This window comes from Oncorhynchus nerka, linkage group LG22 (genome assembly GCF_034236695.1).
Source record: "Oncorhynchus nerka isolate Pitt River linkage group LG22, Oner_Uvic_2.0, whole genome shotgun sequence".
NCBI classification, from domain to species: domain Eukaryota; kingdom Metazoa; phylum Chordata; class Actinopteri; order Salmoniformes; family Salmonidae; genus Oncorhynchus; species Oncorhynchus nerka.
In genome coordinates, this window is record NC_088417.1 from 11,532,184 (window position 1) to 11,551,270 (window position 19,087).

A 19,087-nucleotide genomic window follows, 5' to 3' on the forward strand; every position below is an offset into this window, starting at 1 on the left:
ATCTAGTGTTTCTGGGATGATGGTGTTGATGTGAGCCATGACCATCCTGGCTACAGACATGAGTGCTACGGGTTGGTAGTCATTTAGGCAGGTTGCCTTGGTTGTTCTTTGGCACAGGGACTATGGTGGTCTGCTTGAAACATGTAGGTATTACAGACTCGACCAGGGACAGGTTGAAAATGTCAGTGAAGACACTTGCCAGTTGGTCAGTTTATGCTCAGAGTACACATCGTGGTAATCCTTCTGGCCCTGCGGCCTTGTGAATGTTGACCTGTGGAATCCCTTTGTAGTCCATAATAGTTAGCAAGCCCTGCCACATCCGACGAGCGTCGGAGCCGGTGTAGTAGGATTCAATCTTAGTAGGATTCAATCTTGCAAGGGCTGTAGCTTTTGTGGCGTGATGGGTAACGATGCTTCGTGGGTGTCAGATGTTGATGTGTGCTGAGAGTCCCTGGTTCGAGCCCAGGTAGGGGCGAGGAGAGAGACTGAAGTTATACTGTTACATTGATGCTGTTGACCCGGATCACTGGTTGCTGCGGAAAAGGAGGAGGTCAAAAGGAGGGTGAGTGTAACCGATGTGACATGGCTAGCTAGTTAGCGTGGTGTGTGCAAATAGCATTTCAATCTGAGACATTGAAGTAGTTGTTCCCCTTGCTCTGCAGGGGATGTGGCTTTTGTGGAGCGATGGCTAACGATGCTTCTTGGGAAGCAGTTGTTGAAAGAGGGTCCTTCGTTCGAGCCCAAATAGGGGCGAAGAGAGGGACGGAAGTTAAACTGTTACATTAGAATCACCTCTGGCAGTGATTACAGCAGTGAGTCTTTCTGGGTAAGTCTATAAGAGCTTTGCACACGTGGAATGTACAATATTTGCACATTTTCAAGCCGATCAAAACTGTAACTTGGACAATTAGGAACATACAATATTGTCATAGTAAGCAACTCTGGTGTATATTTGGCTTTTTGTTTTAGGTTATTGACCTGCTGAAAAGTTCATTTCCGTCACAGTGTCTTTTGAAAGTCAGACTGAACCAAGTTTTTCTCTAGAGTTTTGTCTGTGCTTAGCTCTATTCCATTTATTTTCATCCTAAAACACTTGATGACAAGTATACCCGTAACATATTGCAGCCATCACCATGCTTGAAAATATGAAGAGTACTCAGTGATATGTTGTGTTGGACATAGTGAATTTCTTTGCCAAATATTTTGCAGATTTACTTTAGTGCCTTATTGCAAACAGAATGCATGTTTTGTAATATTTTTTATTCTGTACATGTTTCCTTCTTTTCACTCTGTCATTTAGGTTAGTATTGTGGGGTAAGTACAATGTTGTTGATCAATCCTCAGTTTTCTCCAATCACAGCCATTAAACTATGTAACTGTTTTAAAGTCACCATTGGCCTTATGGTGAAATCAGTGGAGGCTGCTGAGGGGAAGACAACTCATAATAATGTCTAGAACGGAGCAAATGGAATGGAATCAAACACATGGAAAACATGTTGGATGTATTTGGTACCATTCCACCTGCTCTGCTCCAGCCATTACCACGAGTACGTTCTCCCCAATTAATGTGCCACCAACCTCCTGTGGGTGAAATCCCTGTGCAGTGTTTTTCCTCTCCGGCGACTGAGTTAGGAAGGACGCCTGTATCTTTGTAGTGATTTGGTGTATTGATAAACCATCCAAAGTGTAATTAATAAACTCACTACGCTCAAAGGGGTTTTCAATGTCAGATTTATTTTCTTTTTTCTTTTTATCTACCAACAGGTGCTCTTCTTTGTGAGGAAATGGAAAAGCTGGTTATATCTGTTTGAAAGTTGCTGCTTGACTGATGGACCTTACAGATAATTGTATGTGTGGGGTACAGAGACGAGGTAGTCATTTAAAATCATGTTAAACACTAGTATTGCACACAGAGTGAATCCATGCAACTCATGTTACAAGTTAAGGAAATCTTTACTCCTGAACTTATTTAGGCTTGCCATAGAAAAGGTGTTGAATACATATTGACTTTCAGCTTTTCATTTTTATGTCTAAAAACATAATTCCACATTGTGTGTAGAACAGTGACACAAAATCTCAATTGAATCCATTTTAATGAGATATGTTAAATGTTGGACAAGTAAGACCAAAAGATGTCATGGAAATTGAATGTAAAGGTTTTAATTACAGTGCAATTAATAAACAACCTGAAATGCAGTCTCAATTGTTCCTTCGATTTAACACTCAACATAAAAATTGAAACAATTACTTCTAAATAGATATAAACTGAAAATAGATATTATTGTTATTCTGGGAACTGCACAAAATAATAAGAGAAACAGTGACTAGTAGATGTTAACACCATTCTGCCGTCATGTAGACTTCCTGCACCAACTTCATGTCTTGTATCAGACCACTGTCTCTCCAACTGGGGCGGCAGGGTAGCCTAGTGGTTAGAGCGTTGGACTAGTAACCGGAAGGTTGCAAGTTCAAATCCCCGAGCTGACAAGGTACAAATCTGTCGTTCTGCCCTGAACAGGCAGTTAACCCACTGTTCCTAGGCCATCATTGAATATAAGAATTTGTTCTTAACTGACTTGCCTCGTAAAATAAAAAACTAACTGTGTCTTTTCTCCTCAGTCATCATTGACTTTATATGGTCTTAATCTGCCTTCAGTGAGCTAGTTGAACTCAACACTCAAAATAAAGAGTAGCCTACATCATCATAGTAACAGTAAAACACTTTTCATCCCAGAAAATTCTACAAATATGCAGATAATCAAAGAGCACACAATTATTAATGCAAGAGAAGTACCAACATGAAGCAAGAAACACAATGACAATACTGTACATAAAAACACTTAATACACATTGGAAAAATAATTAACAAGCACTTATTTAGTCACTTGTGCATAAAGCCCATCTAGGTGGTTAAGTGGTGGTTCCTGAGCCTCTCTCCCAGTCACGTTGACTTCAGCGTACTCACTCTCCTGTCCCTGGACCCTGTCCTGGGCTGCAGCTGGGGTCTCTTTGGTCTGTAGTTTGGAGAAGTCTATGTCACCGTAGTGGATCTCTTCAGGCTGGTCTTCTGCAGGTTCCTCTGGTTCCTCTCCGGCTGTGGCCTGGTTAGTACACACTGTCCCAACCGGGGAGTTCTGTGGAGAGAACACAGAGAGAGGAACTGATGTAGGATAGGATAGGATAAAGTAATCCTTCTTACCCCCCCCTTAAAAGATTTAGATGCACTATTGTAAAGTGGCTGCTCCACTGGATGTCATAAGGTGAATGCACCAATTTGTAAGTCGCTCTGGATAAGAGCGTCTGCTAAATGACTTAAATGTAAATGTAATGTCAATGATGTAAAGCTTTAAGTTCAGTCACTTGTAAAACTCTGAGATCAGCAGGTTACACAACACATACTGAGGGGATGTCAATGAAAATGTCAATTCAACTGACAGGTGTAAAGACAGTAAACACTGTCAAAGTCCAACAGCCATTCTGTTATCATTCCATGTCATTACAGGATGTGGCATTGCTTTCGATGTGGTCATCTCCCCCTAAACTTCCTCTAAAGTGATGTTAACCTCATGGCTTTAAATAGTTTCAGCATTAATTCAGTACTTCCTTAGATACACTTTGTAGATGGTTTTGTAAGTTGAGCCTTATTCCCACCTGTCCCTGTGGACTGTCTGTCCTTTCAAGTCCATCATGGAGCCTCGAGTTTCTCCTCCTGGAAGACATTTACAAAGATATTCTGAATGCACTGAAAGGGTTTCCATATGCAAAAGCACAAACACAGCAGAAATCAAATTGTTTTGCGTTGATGCCAGGAATAGTTCTCACCATACAAAAAGACTGATCAGGCTGATAAGCAAAAAGGCCCCCAGAGTTCCTGCTGCAACCCCAATAACCTCTTCTTGACCTGAAAATACAGCACATATTGTGGTCACTTCTCACAAAAAGATCTCTAAAGTACACTACATGACCAAAAGTATGTGGACACCTGCTCGTCGAACATCAATTCCAAAATCATGGGCATTAATATGGAATATAGAATGTCATTGTATGCTGTAGCATTAAGAATTCCCTTCACTGGAACTAAGGGGCCCAGCCCAAACCATGAAAAAAACAGCCCCAGACCATTATTCCTCATCTACCAAACTTTACAGTTGGCACTATGCATTGGGGCAGGTAATGTTCTCCTGGAATCCGTCAAAACCCAGATTCGTCCGCCGGACTGCCAGATGGTGAATCATATATTCAACAAGCCAGAGAACGGATTTCCACTTCTCCAGTGTCCAATGGCAGTGAGCTTTACACCACTGCAGCTGATTCTTGGCACTGCACATAGTGATCTTAGGCTTGTGTGCGGCTCTTCGGCCATGGAAACCCATTTCATGAAGCCCTCATCAAACAGTTCTGGTGCTGCCATTGCTTCGAAAGGCAGTTTAGAACTTGGTAGTGAATGTTGCCATCCTACTGCCAATGTTTGTCTACGGAGATTGCATGGCTGTGTGCTAGATTTTAAACACCTGTCAGCAACATGTGAGGCTTTAATAACTGAATCCACGCATTTGAATGGGTGTCCACATACTTTTGAATATATATTGTATATCTAACCTACGATTGTGCCCTACGTGCCCATTTTACCTTTTATAGCCAGCTGCACTTCATTCGATTTCCCACAGCCGTGACTATTTCTTGCTTCACAGTAGTACAGTCCTCCATCAACAGTAACATTGAGGGTGTGACTCTGTCCAGATGCTACCTGTGTTGTTTTACCCCCACTGATCTTGAACCAGGTGAAGTTTGTCACAGGAGGGTTGGCTGTACTGCTGCAGGTCAGATTAACACAGCTGCCCACTAACACTGAATCAGCTCGAATGATGGAGGCCGAGGTGTCCTTAGGAGAGACTGGGGGAGAGGGGTTCATTTACAATGTATCTGGATATGGTATATTGAATAGACTCATCAAATCCACTCTATTACAATCATCAGTGAAAACATGATAGAATTATCTATTGTCCAGGAACCGGTGACTAAATCTTACATGAAACGTTAAGCATCATGTTATGTTCAGCTCTCTTGTTGCTTGTCCCTGCTGGGTAGACTGCAGTACAAGTGATGTTCTTCTCATGATGAAGATATGACGGAGTGAAGGTCACCGTGGAGAGAACTGATTTGGTTTGGTCTGAATTCTCCTTTAGTTGGTTCTCAGGTGTGAACTGTGTTGGGAGAGTCCATGTCAGCTCAGGGGGGTGTTCGGGACAGGGAGCGACAGCAGAGCAGTTCAAACTGACAGGGGTCCCTTCCTTCACCTCACCTGAGACAGTAATGATGGGACTGGAAGGCAAATCTGTAATACATTGTAGATAAATATATTTTACACTAACAGTTAAACTGTCCACTTGTTCAACTCTTATCTTTGATGCAAGGAATCTAAACTGGAAAAAAATTGTTGGTTTTAAAGATAAATTGTCTCTTACCACTGACAACTATATTAACAGACTTATCAGGATCTGTTGCAAGGAATGGTCGATTCTCAATCCTGAAGAAGTATATATTAGTGTAATTGGTGGTTACATTGAAGAAGACTGTGGTGCAGTTCTTCTGGAACATGTTTCCAGTTATCTTCCCTTGATATCTGTTGACTGTCTTACTGCTGTTAAATATCACATTGTCCGGACGCTCACCAAAGTTTGAGTTTTCTTTAATCCACACACCAGAGGGTAGTATTGTGCTGTTAAATGTATCCTTATGTTGGTCAGGAATATCAAATGAACATGGGATTTGCATACAGGAGCCAGTCAGTACATCCAGTCTATCTGGCATTGTGGTGTTCAAATCTCGTTGGCCAAAGCAGGCCAAAACACCTGCAACATAAAGGACAACATCAGGGAGGTTATGTGATCTTTTCAGTACAGTCACTCTCTCTGCAGCTAAAAATATATACCTGATGTCACAACTCCATGCCCTAAACTGGATCATGAACATATCTGGAGCACAATGTTTGAATCCAGACTATTAAACTACTCTGTTCTATACATTTGAGACAGATGGGAATACAGCTCATAGTATGAAACATCATCCCTTGTACTTATTCCTCTGTCTGATTCATAACTAGTTGTTGTTGTGTGTAAGACTCACCTGATATAAAGAGGACAATGAGAAAAAACATGTTCTCAGGACAAGCCATGTGAGAACTCACACACTACTGATCACCTGAAACAGTACAAACATACACACATTTAGTAACTCAACACACTGCCCCTCCTTACCTTCAGGCTCAAACCCAACACCCGAGCACTTCATTCTCCCACCCCTACAGGAGGGCAGCTCCCGCTCAGGCTGTCCAAGCTCTTTTCTGTCCTGGCACCCCAATGCTGGAACCAGCTTCCCCCTGAAGCTACCTGCCCATCTTGCGAAAACATCAGAAACCCTACCCCTTCAGGGCATTTTAAATAATCCCACAGCACCCCCTCCCCCTTTCAAGCCGACCTCAAAAAAGCCTTTTGTGAAGTAACATCCACACTTGACCCCCCACACACACACACACACACACACACACACACACACACACTAGCTCTGACTTTGCTGATACCTGCTTGAGTGTACTTACTAAGAATGTAATGCGGTTGTCTCACCTGACTATCATAAGATGAATGCACCAACTGTATGTCGTTCTGGATAAGAGTGTCTCTGCTAAATTACTCAAATGTATTACATTGAACCTTAATGCGTACAGTGCATTCAGAAATTATTCAGACCTCTTGACTTTTCTCCCCTCGTTGTTGTTGTTTAAAATGGATGAAATTGTTCTCTCCCCTCAATCTACACACAATACCCCATAATAACAAAAACAAAACCCATTTTTTAGAAATTATTTGTCATTATGGGGTATTGTGTGTAGATTGATAAGTAAAAATAATTGAATGCATTTTACAATAAGACTAAAGTAACAAAAAGTGGAAAAAGGAAAGGGGTCTGAATACTTTCTGAACGCAGTGTATGGCTTTCAGTTGTGAAGCTATAACATGAACCAACAGCAGCAGCATTTCAAATCATTACCAGTCATAACATTTCAGTGAGTCTTAACATTAAAATGAAAAGATAGTGAAGAAGTTGACACTTGCCTTACGATCTTGAAAAGCGATCACAGAAAAGGAGATGATATCACACCCATAGTGAGTTCTGACAAACTGAAGTGTTGCAATTCAAGTTGGACAATGGCATGTGATGTACTTCCTATTCCTTATAAGTGAACAAAATTATTTGCATTTTCAAAAGAAGTAGTATAATTTTCTACTAATTATATACAGTCAAAAGTTTAGACACACCTACTCAAGGGTTCTCTCTTTTACTATTGTCTACATTGTAGAATAGTGAAAACATCAAAATTATGAAATAACACATATGGAATCATATAGTAACCAAAAGTGTTAAACAAATCAAAATATATTTGAGATTCTTCAAATTAGCCACTCTTTGCCTTGATGACAGCCTTGCACTCTTGGTATTCTCTCAACCAGCTTCATGAGGTAGTCACCTGGAATGAATTTCAATTAACAGGTGTGCCTTGTTAAAAGTTAATTTGTGGAATTTCTTTCCTTCTTAATGCGTTTCAGCCAATCAGTTGTGTTGTGACAAGGTAGGGATGGTATACAGAAGATGGTCTTTCACCAAATAGGGCGAAGCCCATCGTCCAGACGTGAAACAGCCTGGAATCAAACCAGGGACTGTAATGACTGACGCCTCTTGCACTGAGATGCAGTGCCTAAGACCACTGCACCACTCGGGAGACCATATTATGGCAAGAAAAGCTCAAATAAGCAAAGAGAAATGACAGTCCATTACTTTCAGACATGAAGGTCAATCAATGTGGAAAATGTCAAGAACTTTGAACGTTTCAGTGCAGTCTCAAATTATCAAGCGCTATGATGAAACTGGCTGTCATGACGACCGCCACAGGAAAGGAAGACCCAGAGTCACCTCTGCTACAGAGGATAAGTTCCTTAGTTACCAGCCTCAGAAATCGCAGCCCAAATAAATGCTTCAGAGTTCAAGTAACAGACACATCTGAACATCAACTGTTCAGAGGGGACTGTGTGAATCAGGCCTTCATGGTCAAATTACTTCCAAAGAAACCACACCTAAAGGACATCAATAAGAAGACTTGCTTGTGCCAAGAAACACACGTAATGGACGTGAGACTGGTGGAAATCGGTCCTTTGGTCTGGAGTAAAAATGTAAGATTTTTGGTTCTAAATGCCATGTCTTAGTGAGACGCAGAGTAGGTGAACAAAAGATCTCTCCATGTTTGGTTCCAACTGTGAAGCATGGAGGATGAGTTGTGATGGTGCTTTGCTGGTGACACTGACAATGATTTAGAATGCAAGGCGCACTTAACCAGCATGGCTATCACAGAATTCTGCAGCGATACGCCATCCCATCATGTTTTCCTACAGGACAATGACCCAACACACCTCCAGGCTGTGTCAGGGCTATTTGACCAAGAAGGAGGGTAATATAGTGCTGAATTATAGAGTACTTTGTTGAAGCACCTTTAGCAGTGATTACAGCTCCAGTCTTCTTGGGTATGACACTACAAGCTTGATACACCTGTATTTGGGGAGTTTCTCCCATTATTCTCTGCAGACCCTTTCAAGCTGTCAGGTTGGATGGGGAGCATCACTACACAGCTATTTTCAGGTCTCTCCATAGATGTTAGATCAGGTTCAAGTCCGGGCTCTGGCTGGGCCACTCAAGGACCTTCAGAGACTTGTCCAACAGCCACTCCTGCCTTGTCTTGGCTGTGTGCTTAGGGTCGTTCTGTTGGAAAGTGAACCTTTGCCCCAGTCTGAGGTCCTGACCAGGTTTGAGTGAAGGATTTCTTTTACTTTGTTCTGCTCATCTTTCCCTCGATCTGGACCAGTCTCCCTGCCCATGAAAGACATCCAATGGAGGCCAATGTGTTCATGGGGAACTTCAAGGCTGCAGACATGTTTGGGTAACCTTCCCCAGATCTGTGCCTCGACACAATCCTCTCTCAGGGCTCTACGGACAATTACTTCAACCTCACGGATTGGTTTTTGCTTTGACATGCACAGTCAACTGTGGGACCTTATATAGACAGGTGTGTGCCTTTCCAAATCATGTCCAATCAATTGAATTTACCACAGGTGGACTCCAATCAAGTTGAAGTAACATCTCAAGGATGATCAATGGAAACAGGATGCACCTCTATTTCGAGTCTCATAGCAAACAGTCTGAATACTTATGTAAATAAGTTGTTTATAAATATGCAAACATTTCTAAAAACCTGGTTTTCGCTTTGTCATTATGGGGTAGTGTGTGTGTGGATTGGGGGAAAGTATTTAATCCATTTTAGAATAAGGCTGTAATGTAACAAAATGTGGAAAAAGTCAAGGGGTCTGAATACTTTCTGAATGCACTATATTCAGTGTGTGTATATATATAGAGAAAAAAAAAGGACAGTATTAATTTAACATGATGCTTTTAAAGTCTACACAAGTACGGAAATGTGCTATAAAAACATTTCCCCTTTCTAATGACTCTATACTCTAGCACATTTTGTTTGTCATATTGATAATGCAACAAAGCTTCAGCAAGAGGCATCTCCCTCTCCCCTAGCTCTGACTTGAATGGGAATGCATGTTACATTTCATTTGTTATAAAAATAATAATAATTCAAATTCAAGCCAAAATCCATTATTTTTTAAAATATTTTATTCAAAAGAATAAACATTCATAAAACTTGCCTAGTTCAACATGAAAAACAGACTTGATCAGACGCACTATAATTGTAGTAAGTAATTGTAGCTAAGTGATTCATACACCCCTGCACTAACTTCTGCTATACTTGCTTCACTTCCTGTTTGTAGTCTATTTTCCCTTCTTAAATTTGCCTGGGGTTGCACCGGTCTTCTGTTTCTTCTTGTTGGATCCCTTTGTCTCAGGTTCCTAAACAAGGAGGAAGTAGATGATTATTTTAACATGGATACAGTATGGTCAAGACACTTCATGTTGTTGTTTCTCTCTCAAGACAATCTGTAATAGAACAAACTGTCAACCATTTAGATTGTTCAGGTTTCTAGCTCCACTTCTCTCCCTCTGTGTGCCATGCTGTCAAGTATGTGATATAGTGACCTACGCACCTTGCGTTTTGATGACAGAGACCCGGTGATGGTGAAGAAGGTGTCCAGTCGTCCCTGTGTGCTGCCCTGTCGGCTCTTCAGAATCTTCTTACAGCCGTTCTTGATGCGGTCCTCACTGAAAACACATCACACACACCTGAAAGGATGAGTCACAAACTTCATCACTCACACATGCATGCATAGATTCACATTGTGATATTGTTGTATTGAACATGTTGTGGATGTGTGGTGGTGTAGAGATGTTATATGATGTACTGTTTAATCTTTAGTTCTTTCAGTACAAACGTAGTTCACTGTTTTATCTTTGGTTTTATATTTAATGTGGGTGCTTTGGTGTGTTTGGACCCCAGGAAGAGTAGCTTAAGGGGATCCATAATAAATAGAAATACAAAATACCAACCATGGCATAACATGTGGATGTGGTGTGAAATTGGTGTGGCAGGTAGCCTAGCAGTTAAGAGCGTTGGGCCAATAACAGAAAGGTCACTGGTTCGAATCACTGAGCCAACTAGGTGAAAAATCTGTCGATGTGTCCTTGAGCAAGGCTCTTAACCCTAACTGCTCCTGTAAGTCCCTCTGGATAATAGTGTCTGCTAAAATGTAAATGTTAACATTTAAAATAGTGAAAAGGCAGCAGAGGTCTACAAGCACTGCACCACTTAGAATAATTGACTGATTTAGAACACAGAAGTGTGACTGAAGCATCTATTCCACTATTTACACCATTTGGGGCAAATCCCAACTTCCACTTTAGTTGAATTTCCCCTTAGTCATGCGATGACATCAAATGGGAGAATTTAGGACTCGCCCCTGCCATTCTAAACTCACATAAATCATTAGGTAAAGAGTATTAAAGTTCTGTTTGACACAATTGTTACTTTTATGCCATGTAAAAACATACATTTTTAAGGGGCCAATAATGTTCATTGCTCAGACTATCAGTCACCTGAACTGTTTCTCTGCACACATGAACTGGATGAGGGCATCCTCGTTAGGCTCGCTCCACTTGAGGTCTACGGTGGAGCAGTCCACCACGTCAGGCTGCAGGAACAGCCCTCTGGCTTCCTTATACAGCCAGTCCTCTGGGGCAGGGTGCTTCTGCAAGGGGCCAAGGAGACAGACACTCAGACTGACTTCTGGGACAGGGAGAACTGCTGCATCGTTGTTTTGAACTTAAACTAAAGACTGTTAGTAATGTGGGAGTGTCCTGAATGTCTGTGCTGAAGAGGAGCAATGGAGACAATGGAGAATGTAATACAGGGAACACTACTTAGCTAAGGACAGTCAGTAGAGCAGTACTCACAGACGGGTCGATGTTCTCCAGAATCTCCTCGATGGAGCCGTGTTGTCTGATCAAGTCAATGGCTCTCTTGGGCCCGATTCCCTTGATAGTACCACAGTAGTCACAGCCCAGCAGTATGCACAGGTCTATGAACTGAGACAGAGGCAAGAGAGGGGAAGAGTGAGTGGCAGAGGTAGAGGACTACACAGTTACAAACAAAAAGGTCATGGTCTGATGTCACAACATGACATTATACTGACAGTTCTTGACCACAGAAGACGAGTATGTCTGGAGATACCTGCTCATGGGTCAGATTAATGTCCTGCAGAAGGCGACTGAACAGGAACTCCTGGATAGGAAGCTTTCTAGGATAGAGGAACATAAATGTTATAAAACTTTTAAAAATATGAATATCTAACACACATCAAATACAATAACATACACCACTTTTTCTACTGTTAAAATAGGACCACAAACTGTATGGCTGTGATGCTGCAAATACTGTATAATGGGATGAAAAGATAGGTAATGATTAAGGTAGTATAGGAAGTGCAGTAGTACTTGGCTTCGCTGGCAGTGAGGTGCCTTAGTAGGACCCCTGTTCCAAAAGTCAGACCGTCCATATCCTCTGTTGCAGTGGCAAACACCTTCCCAGCCTTAACCAGAGCAGCGCAGCTCGCCTCAGCCTCACACGGAGCCTAGATGGTGAGATGGGAGATTGTATCTTCACTATCAAAACAGAACAAATGAACTAGCCAAAACAGATATACTATCAGATCCCCCAAATGGGCACATTTATGCCGACATATGTACGCAAGCCAGGTAGCCCTATAGGCCTACTTCTAAGCATAATCAGGTGCACGTCCTTACTCAACATTGACAGGAACGCTCCAAACAAAAGACAATGACTAAATTGAATTGACAAAACTCTTAAACCTTTCATTGTTTCTCACAAGTGTTGCATAGGTTGTCCACTGCGCAAACAATGTGTCCACTCTGACAACGAGAATGGTAAAAGGAGTAATAATATATTGAATGCATTAAACAGAAATGGCCGTAACCAAACAAACATTGTAGATTAAAAATTATAGGAAGTAACAGTAAATGTAACTGGTGATAACCATATCTACACATACATACTACCTCAATCAGCCTGACTAACCTCACTGCCAGCGAAGTCTGTATGTAGCCTCGCTACTTTTATAGCCTGTCTTTTTACTGTTTTCTTTCTTTACCTACCTATTGTTCACCTAATACTTTTTTTGCACTATTGGTTGGAGCCTGTAAGTAAGCATTTCACTGTTGTATTCGGCGCACGTGAAACTTTGATTTGATATATGTAATGGGGAATAGACAAACTAGCAATCAAACACTAACAATCAAATGCAAACAATTCACACAATGCAGTTATGAAACAATGAATGTGCACAAATTGGCGGGAGAGAGCACATTCTGGAGACAGAAATACATTGTGCATCTGGATGCCGCATGGTCAATCTGACGTCTGCACCTTTACGGTGATACGGCCTCTGCAAAAGTCAGAGCATTGCTGTTGTGAAGGAAGTTTTCAAGGAAGTGAGTTTGTGTTTAATCAGGATGTACCACCCTCACCTACCGTCAACCAATCATGTCAATGCGGAGCTATACAGAGCCCTCCGCATTGTTACAACATTTGGGAGGCGCATGGCATTGCAGCACAGAGTTTGATTTGGCCTCTGCATGTCTGTGGAGGCTCCACAGTTGCGTCACACCCTCCACCACATTTTCAGATCAAGCATAAATTGGCTTTTAGTCTAGGATTCCGCAATGGATTAGTTCACCGAGACGGCATATGCTCGACGGAAAAATATATTTATGGACATAGGTATACCTAACTACATTCACATAACATTCAACTGTTTATGATTGGCTAAGGAAAGGAACTAAACAGAGATTTAGACAAACCTCGATGTATGGCACCCCCATCAGGGTGAGCAGCTTCTTGCATTCGTCGTTGTGTTGCCGGGTGACTTTCACCAGACGTTTACTGAACTTATCAATGTTCTCCTGCTCCCCTAGTGGCGAATATGAAAATAGGTTGTCACTACACAATTCCATGGTGTAATTTCTGTTTGCATGCAAACATGAAGTAAATCAATGTCAGTTTGCAGTGGGTGACTTGCTCTACCTGCTTCCTGTGCCTGTGCCAGCAGTTTCTCAGCCTCAGCCCTCCTCTCTCCTCTCTTCTCCAGCTAGAACCAGAGAGAGAAAGAGCAAGAGACAGAGAGAGCAAGCAAGCGAGTTAGATTGTTCAATATTTGAGTAAACGCATGTAGACTAACCTTTCATCATACTCTCATTGATGCAGAGTAAGTTAACATGGAGTTTATTCTACATTGTAAAGGGACTGTTAGAAAAATGTGTTTTTATCTAAAAGTTAACCGTGGAGGCTTGTCCAGTCCACACTGACTCATAGAGGCTAATGTGACCTCAGCCGGTCTCACCTCTCCTGACTTCAGCTGTGGGGGCTTGCCATCAAACACATAGACAGGCTTGATGCCGTGCTCCAGCATGCGGATAGTTCGGTAGAACATGCCCATGAGATGGCTGAGGATGCAAGAAAATCCACGTGACAAAACCGACTTGAAACTTGAAAATATCACATTAGAACGGGTTAGAATACTATATAAAGTATATTAATTCACTATTATTAACGTTATATCTCACACATACACGAGTAGATCTACAGGCATGCGGGAACATGTAGCTAGTTAACTACCTTGTGGTCTCTCCATCCTCGTTTTGTAGCACATTACCATCCTGTCTAACAGCGACAAGGAACTGATACATACACATGGAGGCGTCTATTGCGATCTTCCGCCCTAAAGTAGTCAAGAGAACAAGACAACATTGCAACGGCGTGATACACCCCTGCATGACGAGAAAGCTTGGACGGCAACAACAACAATAAATAACAGTCATGTTAGGTTGTTACCAAAGTAGTTCTTGATGTCTTGTTCTTTTATAGCAGATGGTGCCTGGTCTGCAATCAACTTTGCAAGCCCGTGAATTCCCATGGTGGAATGTGTTCTGCAAAACAATGAATGCGATAGCTGACTGAGAGCAAATTAGCAAACGTTAGCAACTAGCTAGCTATGCATTGTGTACATAAAGGACTGCTATAGTGTCCTCCTCGCGCTCAATTATGAAATTTGACTTGATGCTATTTTAATGTAGATATGTTATGCAATATTAGACGTTAATCAACTACCGACGTATGATGACTAACATGCGAACAAAACGTTGTTTACCTGCGACTCACCGAATGTTCTAGTCGTGATACTTTCCCGGAGTCCACTGCTTCGGGCGCGAAGACAATGCCTCAATTTCGCGCGAAATCCAAATCCAGGCATTACAAGTCGAGTGTTCGAATCGTGTCGGGTACAACGCCATTAAACAAGCCTCCATCGATTGACCGATAACGGATTAAGATGCCTGTATCTCTGACAGAAAGTTAATAATCATATTTGATTGGTTAGCGAGATTAAGTGCAATCCATGCGAGAGAAATATCAGTTATTTAATAAACACCAGTGAAGAGAAAAGCTTTTTTGTTTGTTTTGTAAAGGACTGCAACGCAGATCTTGTATTCGTTCAAAAAACACATTCATGCAAAGAGGACTATAATTATTGGAAAAATCAGTTAGGCATTGTAATTTTGGGGGGCCCACGGGACTAATCATTCAGCTGGGATTGCAATTTTAGCACACAATTCCAAAGATATTTTTTTGTTTACTCAAATGGATTCCAATGGACATTGGCTAGTAGCGGTCATCAACCACATGGACAGATTATTTGTGTTGTGTAATGTATATGGATACTGTTCTAGTCCTCCAAATAACTTACTTCTAGAGGAAATTGAAGAAACTCTTAACAGTCTTTTGAGAAAATATCCATCCAGTCAGATTATAGCTGGTTGAGATTTTAATATGGTTTATTCTAACGAGACTGATAGATTGCCTCATAGGCCTAACATTGGTGTGAACAAGTTCGTGAATTTCTGTCAAAACCCGGACTTAATTGACATATGGAGAGTTAAAAACCCAGGAGAGAGACGATACACATGAAGTAATAGAGATTGTTCTCTACAATCAAGAATTGATTTGTGGGTGATAACCTCTAGTCTTGAGCCCAACACTGTAGAGGTAAAAATATTGTCTGCAGTCCTGACGGATCATAGAGTCATATGGTTGACTGTAAGAATGTGCAGCAATGATGGTAAGAAATACTCGGGTGGTTATTGGAAATTAAATAACTCATTGTTATTGCATGATGATTTAAAAAATGGGATTAAGAATCTAATTTCTGTTTACTGGATTTTAGCTACATCTAATGCAGAATTTGGTCAATATTGGGAACTGCTGAAATTTAAAATCCGCTCAGCCTGTATTACTTATGTAAAACGGCTTGCTTTAAGAAGGCGATGTGAGGTAGCTGAACTCTCTAAGACAAATGCGGATATCACAGAGATTGAGCATCTTGATTTTATTGAGAAAGCTAAATTGGATGATTTACAGAATCAACTAGATACATTGTATGAGGAAAAGGCTAGATGAGCTTTCATAAGATCCAGGAAACAATGGCTTGAAAAAGGTGAAAAGAACAGTAGATACTTTTTTAATTTGGAAAAGAGGAGAGGGGAACTCAACACACTTCGGAAATGTAAGATTAATGGGGTTACCACTGAGGATAGAGAGTTGTTGTCAGACTTTACCACTAAATTGTATGAGAATCTTTACTCCTTAGATAACAATTTGGGTGACTCTAAGGATCTCCTTGATTCTATAGAGAAGGTTAATTCGGTTAGTGAAGAATTCAATCGGTCTTGTTGTCAAGATTTATCCATTATGGACATCCAGTACGGGATTGCTCAGTTAAAAAAATAACAAATCTCCAGGTTGTGATGGATTAACCTCTGAACCTTCTCTGAAGAAAGAGCACAATTTTTACTTGAAACCTTTAAGGAGGCTTTAAAGAAGGGAGAACTACCTGCCTCTTTGAAGCAAGCGGTTATTACTCTTATACCTAAACCACACAAGGATCTCTTAAATCATGATAATTGATAACCTTACTTTTTTGAAAAATGTGTCACAAACTAGATTAGCATTGGATATCGTGAAGCAGTTCTCCAAACTCTCAGGTTTGGTATTAAATCTTTCCAAATGTGAGATGTTTGTTTTGAAAGGAGCTTTCAATCCAACATAATGTAACATCTCTGAAAAAGATACTGTAACCTACCTCGCTGTAAAGATCACCAAAAATCTGAAGGCTGTGAATGATCTTAATTTGAACCTTGTAACTGAATCTGTCAAAAAAAATCTCATGGTTAGGGGAGGGATTTAAGTCTTCAAGGAAGGGTGCTTTTATCCAAAGCTGAGGGGCTATCTCGTGCATCCTATCTTTTTTTTCTATTGACATTCCCAAATCCACTTGCTGTATCTTAGATAGGCTATTGTACATGTTCATATGGAAAAACACGCCACGTAAGATAAAAAAGAGATGTTATCACCAACAGGGTTTGTGATGGCGCTCTAAATGTCTTAGACTTCACTCTATTCAATCAGATATCAAAAATCAATTGGGTTAAAAGGTACATAAAAAATCCTCATAGTTTCTGGAAAATTATACCTCATTTTGTTTTTCAGAAGTTCGAAAAGCTTCATTTTTTTACTACAATGTCCATATATTGTTGGTAAACTTCCTGTGAAACTGGCAGCTTTTCACAAGCAGGCTTTAATGTGCTCGGCTTTGTTCTATAAACACAACTTTTCACATCATACATGTTTTATATGGAACAATGGGTCGTTATTACATAGAAGAAAATATGTTATTTTACCATAAATGGTTCTCGAAAAACATTATCCTTGTCCAGACAATTAGTTAATATTAGTGGGAACCTATTTACGTGGAAATAATTTATGGAAAGATACAACTTTGAGGTTTTAAGCGAGGAATATGACACTGTTATTACAGCTATACCTAGTGGGATAAAAACTTTTCTTCAGAATAATGTATATTTTGGAATATCTCCGATTGTAGGTGATATCCAGGTAAATGGCATTGGTCTACTAGATACGAAATTCAACAATTGTTTATTAAGGGATCTTTTCTACAGGAAGTCTATTCCCTCTGCGACATTTTGTTGGCCTTCATCGTTTGATGTAAACTGGAGCCGTGCTTGGCTCACTCCACACACATTTATGGTGACCAATAAAGTAAAAGAGATGTCCTTTAAGATTATCCATAGATTCTATCCGAGTAATAGCTTGATTTCTAAATATATACCTGATGTTACCAGTGAATGCAGTTTTTTTTAAACTAGAAACGGAATCTATTGAACACTTATTCTGTCACTGTTTATATAGTGAAGTGTTCTGGACTGATGTAAAACTATATCTTGGCCTCAAATTGCATACAACCATTGAAATTTCTAAGTTTGACATATTATTATACTACACTGATTCCACAATTGAACGTGAGTATGTCATAAATCTCTTTATTTTAAGAGGAACATCTTTCTTACACAAATCAAAATTTATGAAGAAAAAGCCCATTTTCTCATTTTTTTTTAGATCTGGTGTGGAATGCTATTTAGAGTCATTAAAACGTATACAAAACAAAATGTAAAAAAATGTATTCGCTACATGTCTGTATTTGAATTGATATGTGGATTCGTTTTTTTTTTTTCTTCTTTGTGGAATCACTCTGGCTGTTATGTTTTGTATGTTACTGTTAATAAATAAAACACTTTTTTAAAGGATAAAATTAAAAATAATTTAAAAAATAAACACAGGACGGTTCTTATTATAGCTCAGTACACATTACAACAGTGAATATGCACACTCAAAATATGATATATTATTTAAATGGTCAAATATGAGGGGTTAATGAATAATCCTTTGAAGATAGATTAACGAGGTGGCAAGGACAAATTTTGAAACTCTGTATTGGAGGTGTGTTTTTTGCTTCTTCACCCCGCCCACTCCGAAAAAAATCAGCCGTCGTTATTTGTATTTTTTAGGGTGAGGTGTCGGTCTCCTTCGATTCATGTGTCTTTAAAAGTATGAAACATATCTGGATTCCTATATAATGGAAGTAGCACAATCGAACCTAAATTATTATTTTTTATATCAATATTTAGATTAAACCCCGCAGGACATTGGTGAGGAGGAGAGAGGACAGACAGGTTTGGTAGCGTAAAAATAAGTACGTTCTAGAGCTAGTTGATGCACGGCACGATAGCTAGTTCCTAGATGTACAGTTGAAGTGGAAAGTTCACATACATCTTAGCCAAATACATTTAAACTCAGTTTTTCACAATTCCTGATATTTATTCAAAGTAAAAATTCCCTGTCTTGAGTTAGTTAGGATCACCACTTTATTTTAAGAATGTGAATGTCAGAACAATAGGTAGAGAGAATTATTCATTTAAACTTTTATTTCTTTCATCACATTCCCAGTGGGTCAGAAGTTTAATTAGTAATTTGGTAATTTAGTATTTGGTAGCATTGCCTTTAAATTGTTTAACTTGGGTCAAACTGTCAGGTAGCCTTCCATAAACTTCCCACATATTGGGTATATTTACTTATGGTGAAATGCTAATGTTTTGCAAT

At 40.1% G+C, this 19,087-nt stretch overlaps 2 protein-coding genes across 7 annotated transcripts; both read right to left on the reverse strand.

Annotated features, from left to right (window-relative positions):
* Positions 1-2,144: 2,144 nt before the first annotated feature.
* LOC115104859 (sialic acid-binding Ig-like lectin 13) lies at positions 2,145-7,336 on the reverse strand. 4 transcript variants are annotated; one of them, XM_065006920.1, is made up of 8 exons: positions 7,113-7,336; positions 6,127-6,201; positions 5,466-5,852; positions 5,030-5,335; positions 4,630-4,893; positions 3,823-3,901; positions 3,652-3,709; positions 2,145-3,134 (listed from the first exon to the last, which is right to left on the reverse strand). In XM_065006920.1, the coding sequence occupies exons 2-8, from the start codon at positions 6,173-6,175 to the stop codon at positions 2,874-2,876; spliced, it is 1,404 nt and encodes a 467-aa protein (XP_064862992.1). In that variant the 5' UTR covers positions 6,176-6,201; positions 7,113-7,336; the 3' UTR covers positions 2,145-2,873. The 4 variants fall into 4 exon arrangements, with proteins under 4 accessions (XP_064862992.1, XP_064862991.1, XP_064862994.1 ...); XM_065006919.1 differs by having other exon boundaries at positions 5,466-6,201; positions 7,113-7,335; XM_065006922.1 differs by having other exon boundaries at positions 5,673-6,201; positions 7,113-7,328.
* Positions 7,337-9,708: 2,372 nt separating this feature from the next.
* On the reverse strand, positions 9,709-14,831 carry fen1 (flap structure-specific endonuclease 1). 3 transcript variants are annotated; one of them, XM_029626205.2, is made up of 12 exons: positions 14,738-14,831; positions 14,411-14,505; positions 14,195-14,297; positions 13,920-14,022; positions 13,604-13,667; positions 13,381-13,490; positions 11,998-12,134; positions 11,735-11,801; positions 11,458-11,589; positions 11,101-11,252; positions 10,155-10,269; positions 9,709-9,960 (listed from the first exon to the last, which is right to left on the reverse strand). In XM_029626205.2, exons 2-12 carry the CDS (start codon positions 14,490-14,492, stop codon positions 9,883-9,885), a joined length of 1,143 nt encoding a protein of 380 aa, XP_029482065.1. In that variant the 5' UTR covers positions 14,493-14,505; positions 14,738-14,831; the 3' UTR covers positions 9,709-9,882. The 3 variants fall into 3 exon arrangements, with proteins under 3 accessions (XP_029482065.1, XP_029482064.1, XP_064863019.1); XM_029626204.2 differs by having other exon boundaries at positions 14,727-14,830; XM_065006947.1 differs by lacking the exon at positions 9,709-9,960 and having other exon boundaries at positions 10,266-10,290; positions 14,727-14,831.
* Positions 14,832-19,087: the final 4,256 nt, after the last annotated feature.

Coding starts and splice junctions, on each gene's coding strand:
- LOC115104859 (XM_065006919.1), bottom strand. CDS start 5,973: ATGTTCATGATCCAGTTTAGGGCATGGAGTTGTGACATCAGGTATATA. Junction 5,336..5,465: donor TGTTAATATAGTTGTCAGTG/GTAAGAGACAAT, acceptor AATGTATTACAG/ATTTGCCTTCCAGTCCCATC. Junction 3,902..4,629: donor AGTGCAGCTGGCTATAAAAG/GTAAAATGGGCA, acceptor CTGTATTTTCAG/GTCAAGAAGAGGTTATTGGG.
- fen1 (XM_029626205.2), bottom strand. CDS start 14,492: ATGGGAATTCACGGGCTTGCAAAGTTGATTGCAGACCAGGCACCATCT. Junction 11,802..11,997: donor CTCACTGCCAGCGAAGCCAA/GTACTACTGCAC, acceptor CCTCTATCCTAG/AAAGCTTCCTATCCAGGAGT. Junction 9,961..10,154: donor CTCTGTCATCAAAACGCAAG/GTGCGTAGGTCA, acceptor CTCCTTGTTTAG/GAACCTGAGACAAAGGGATC.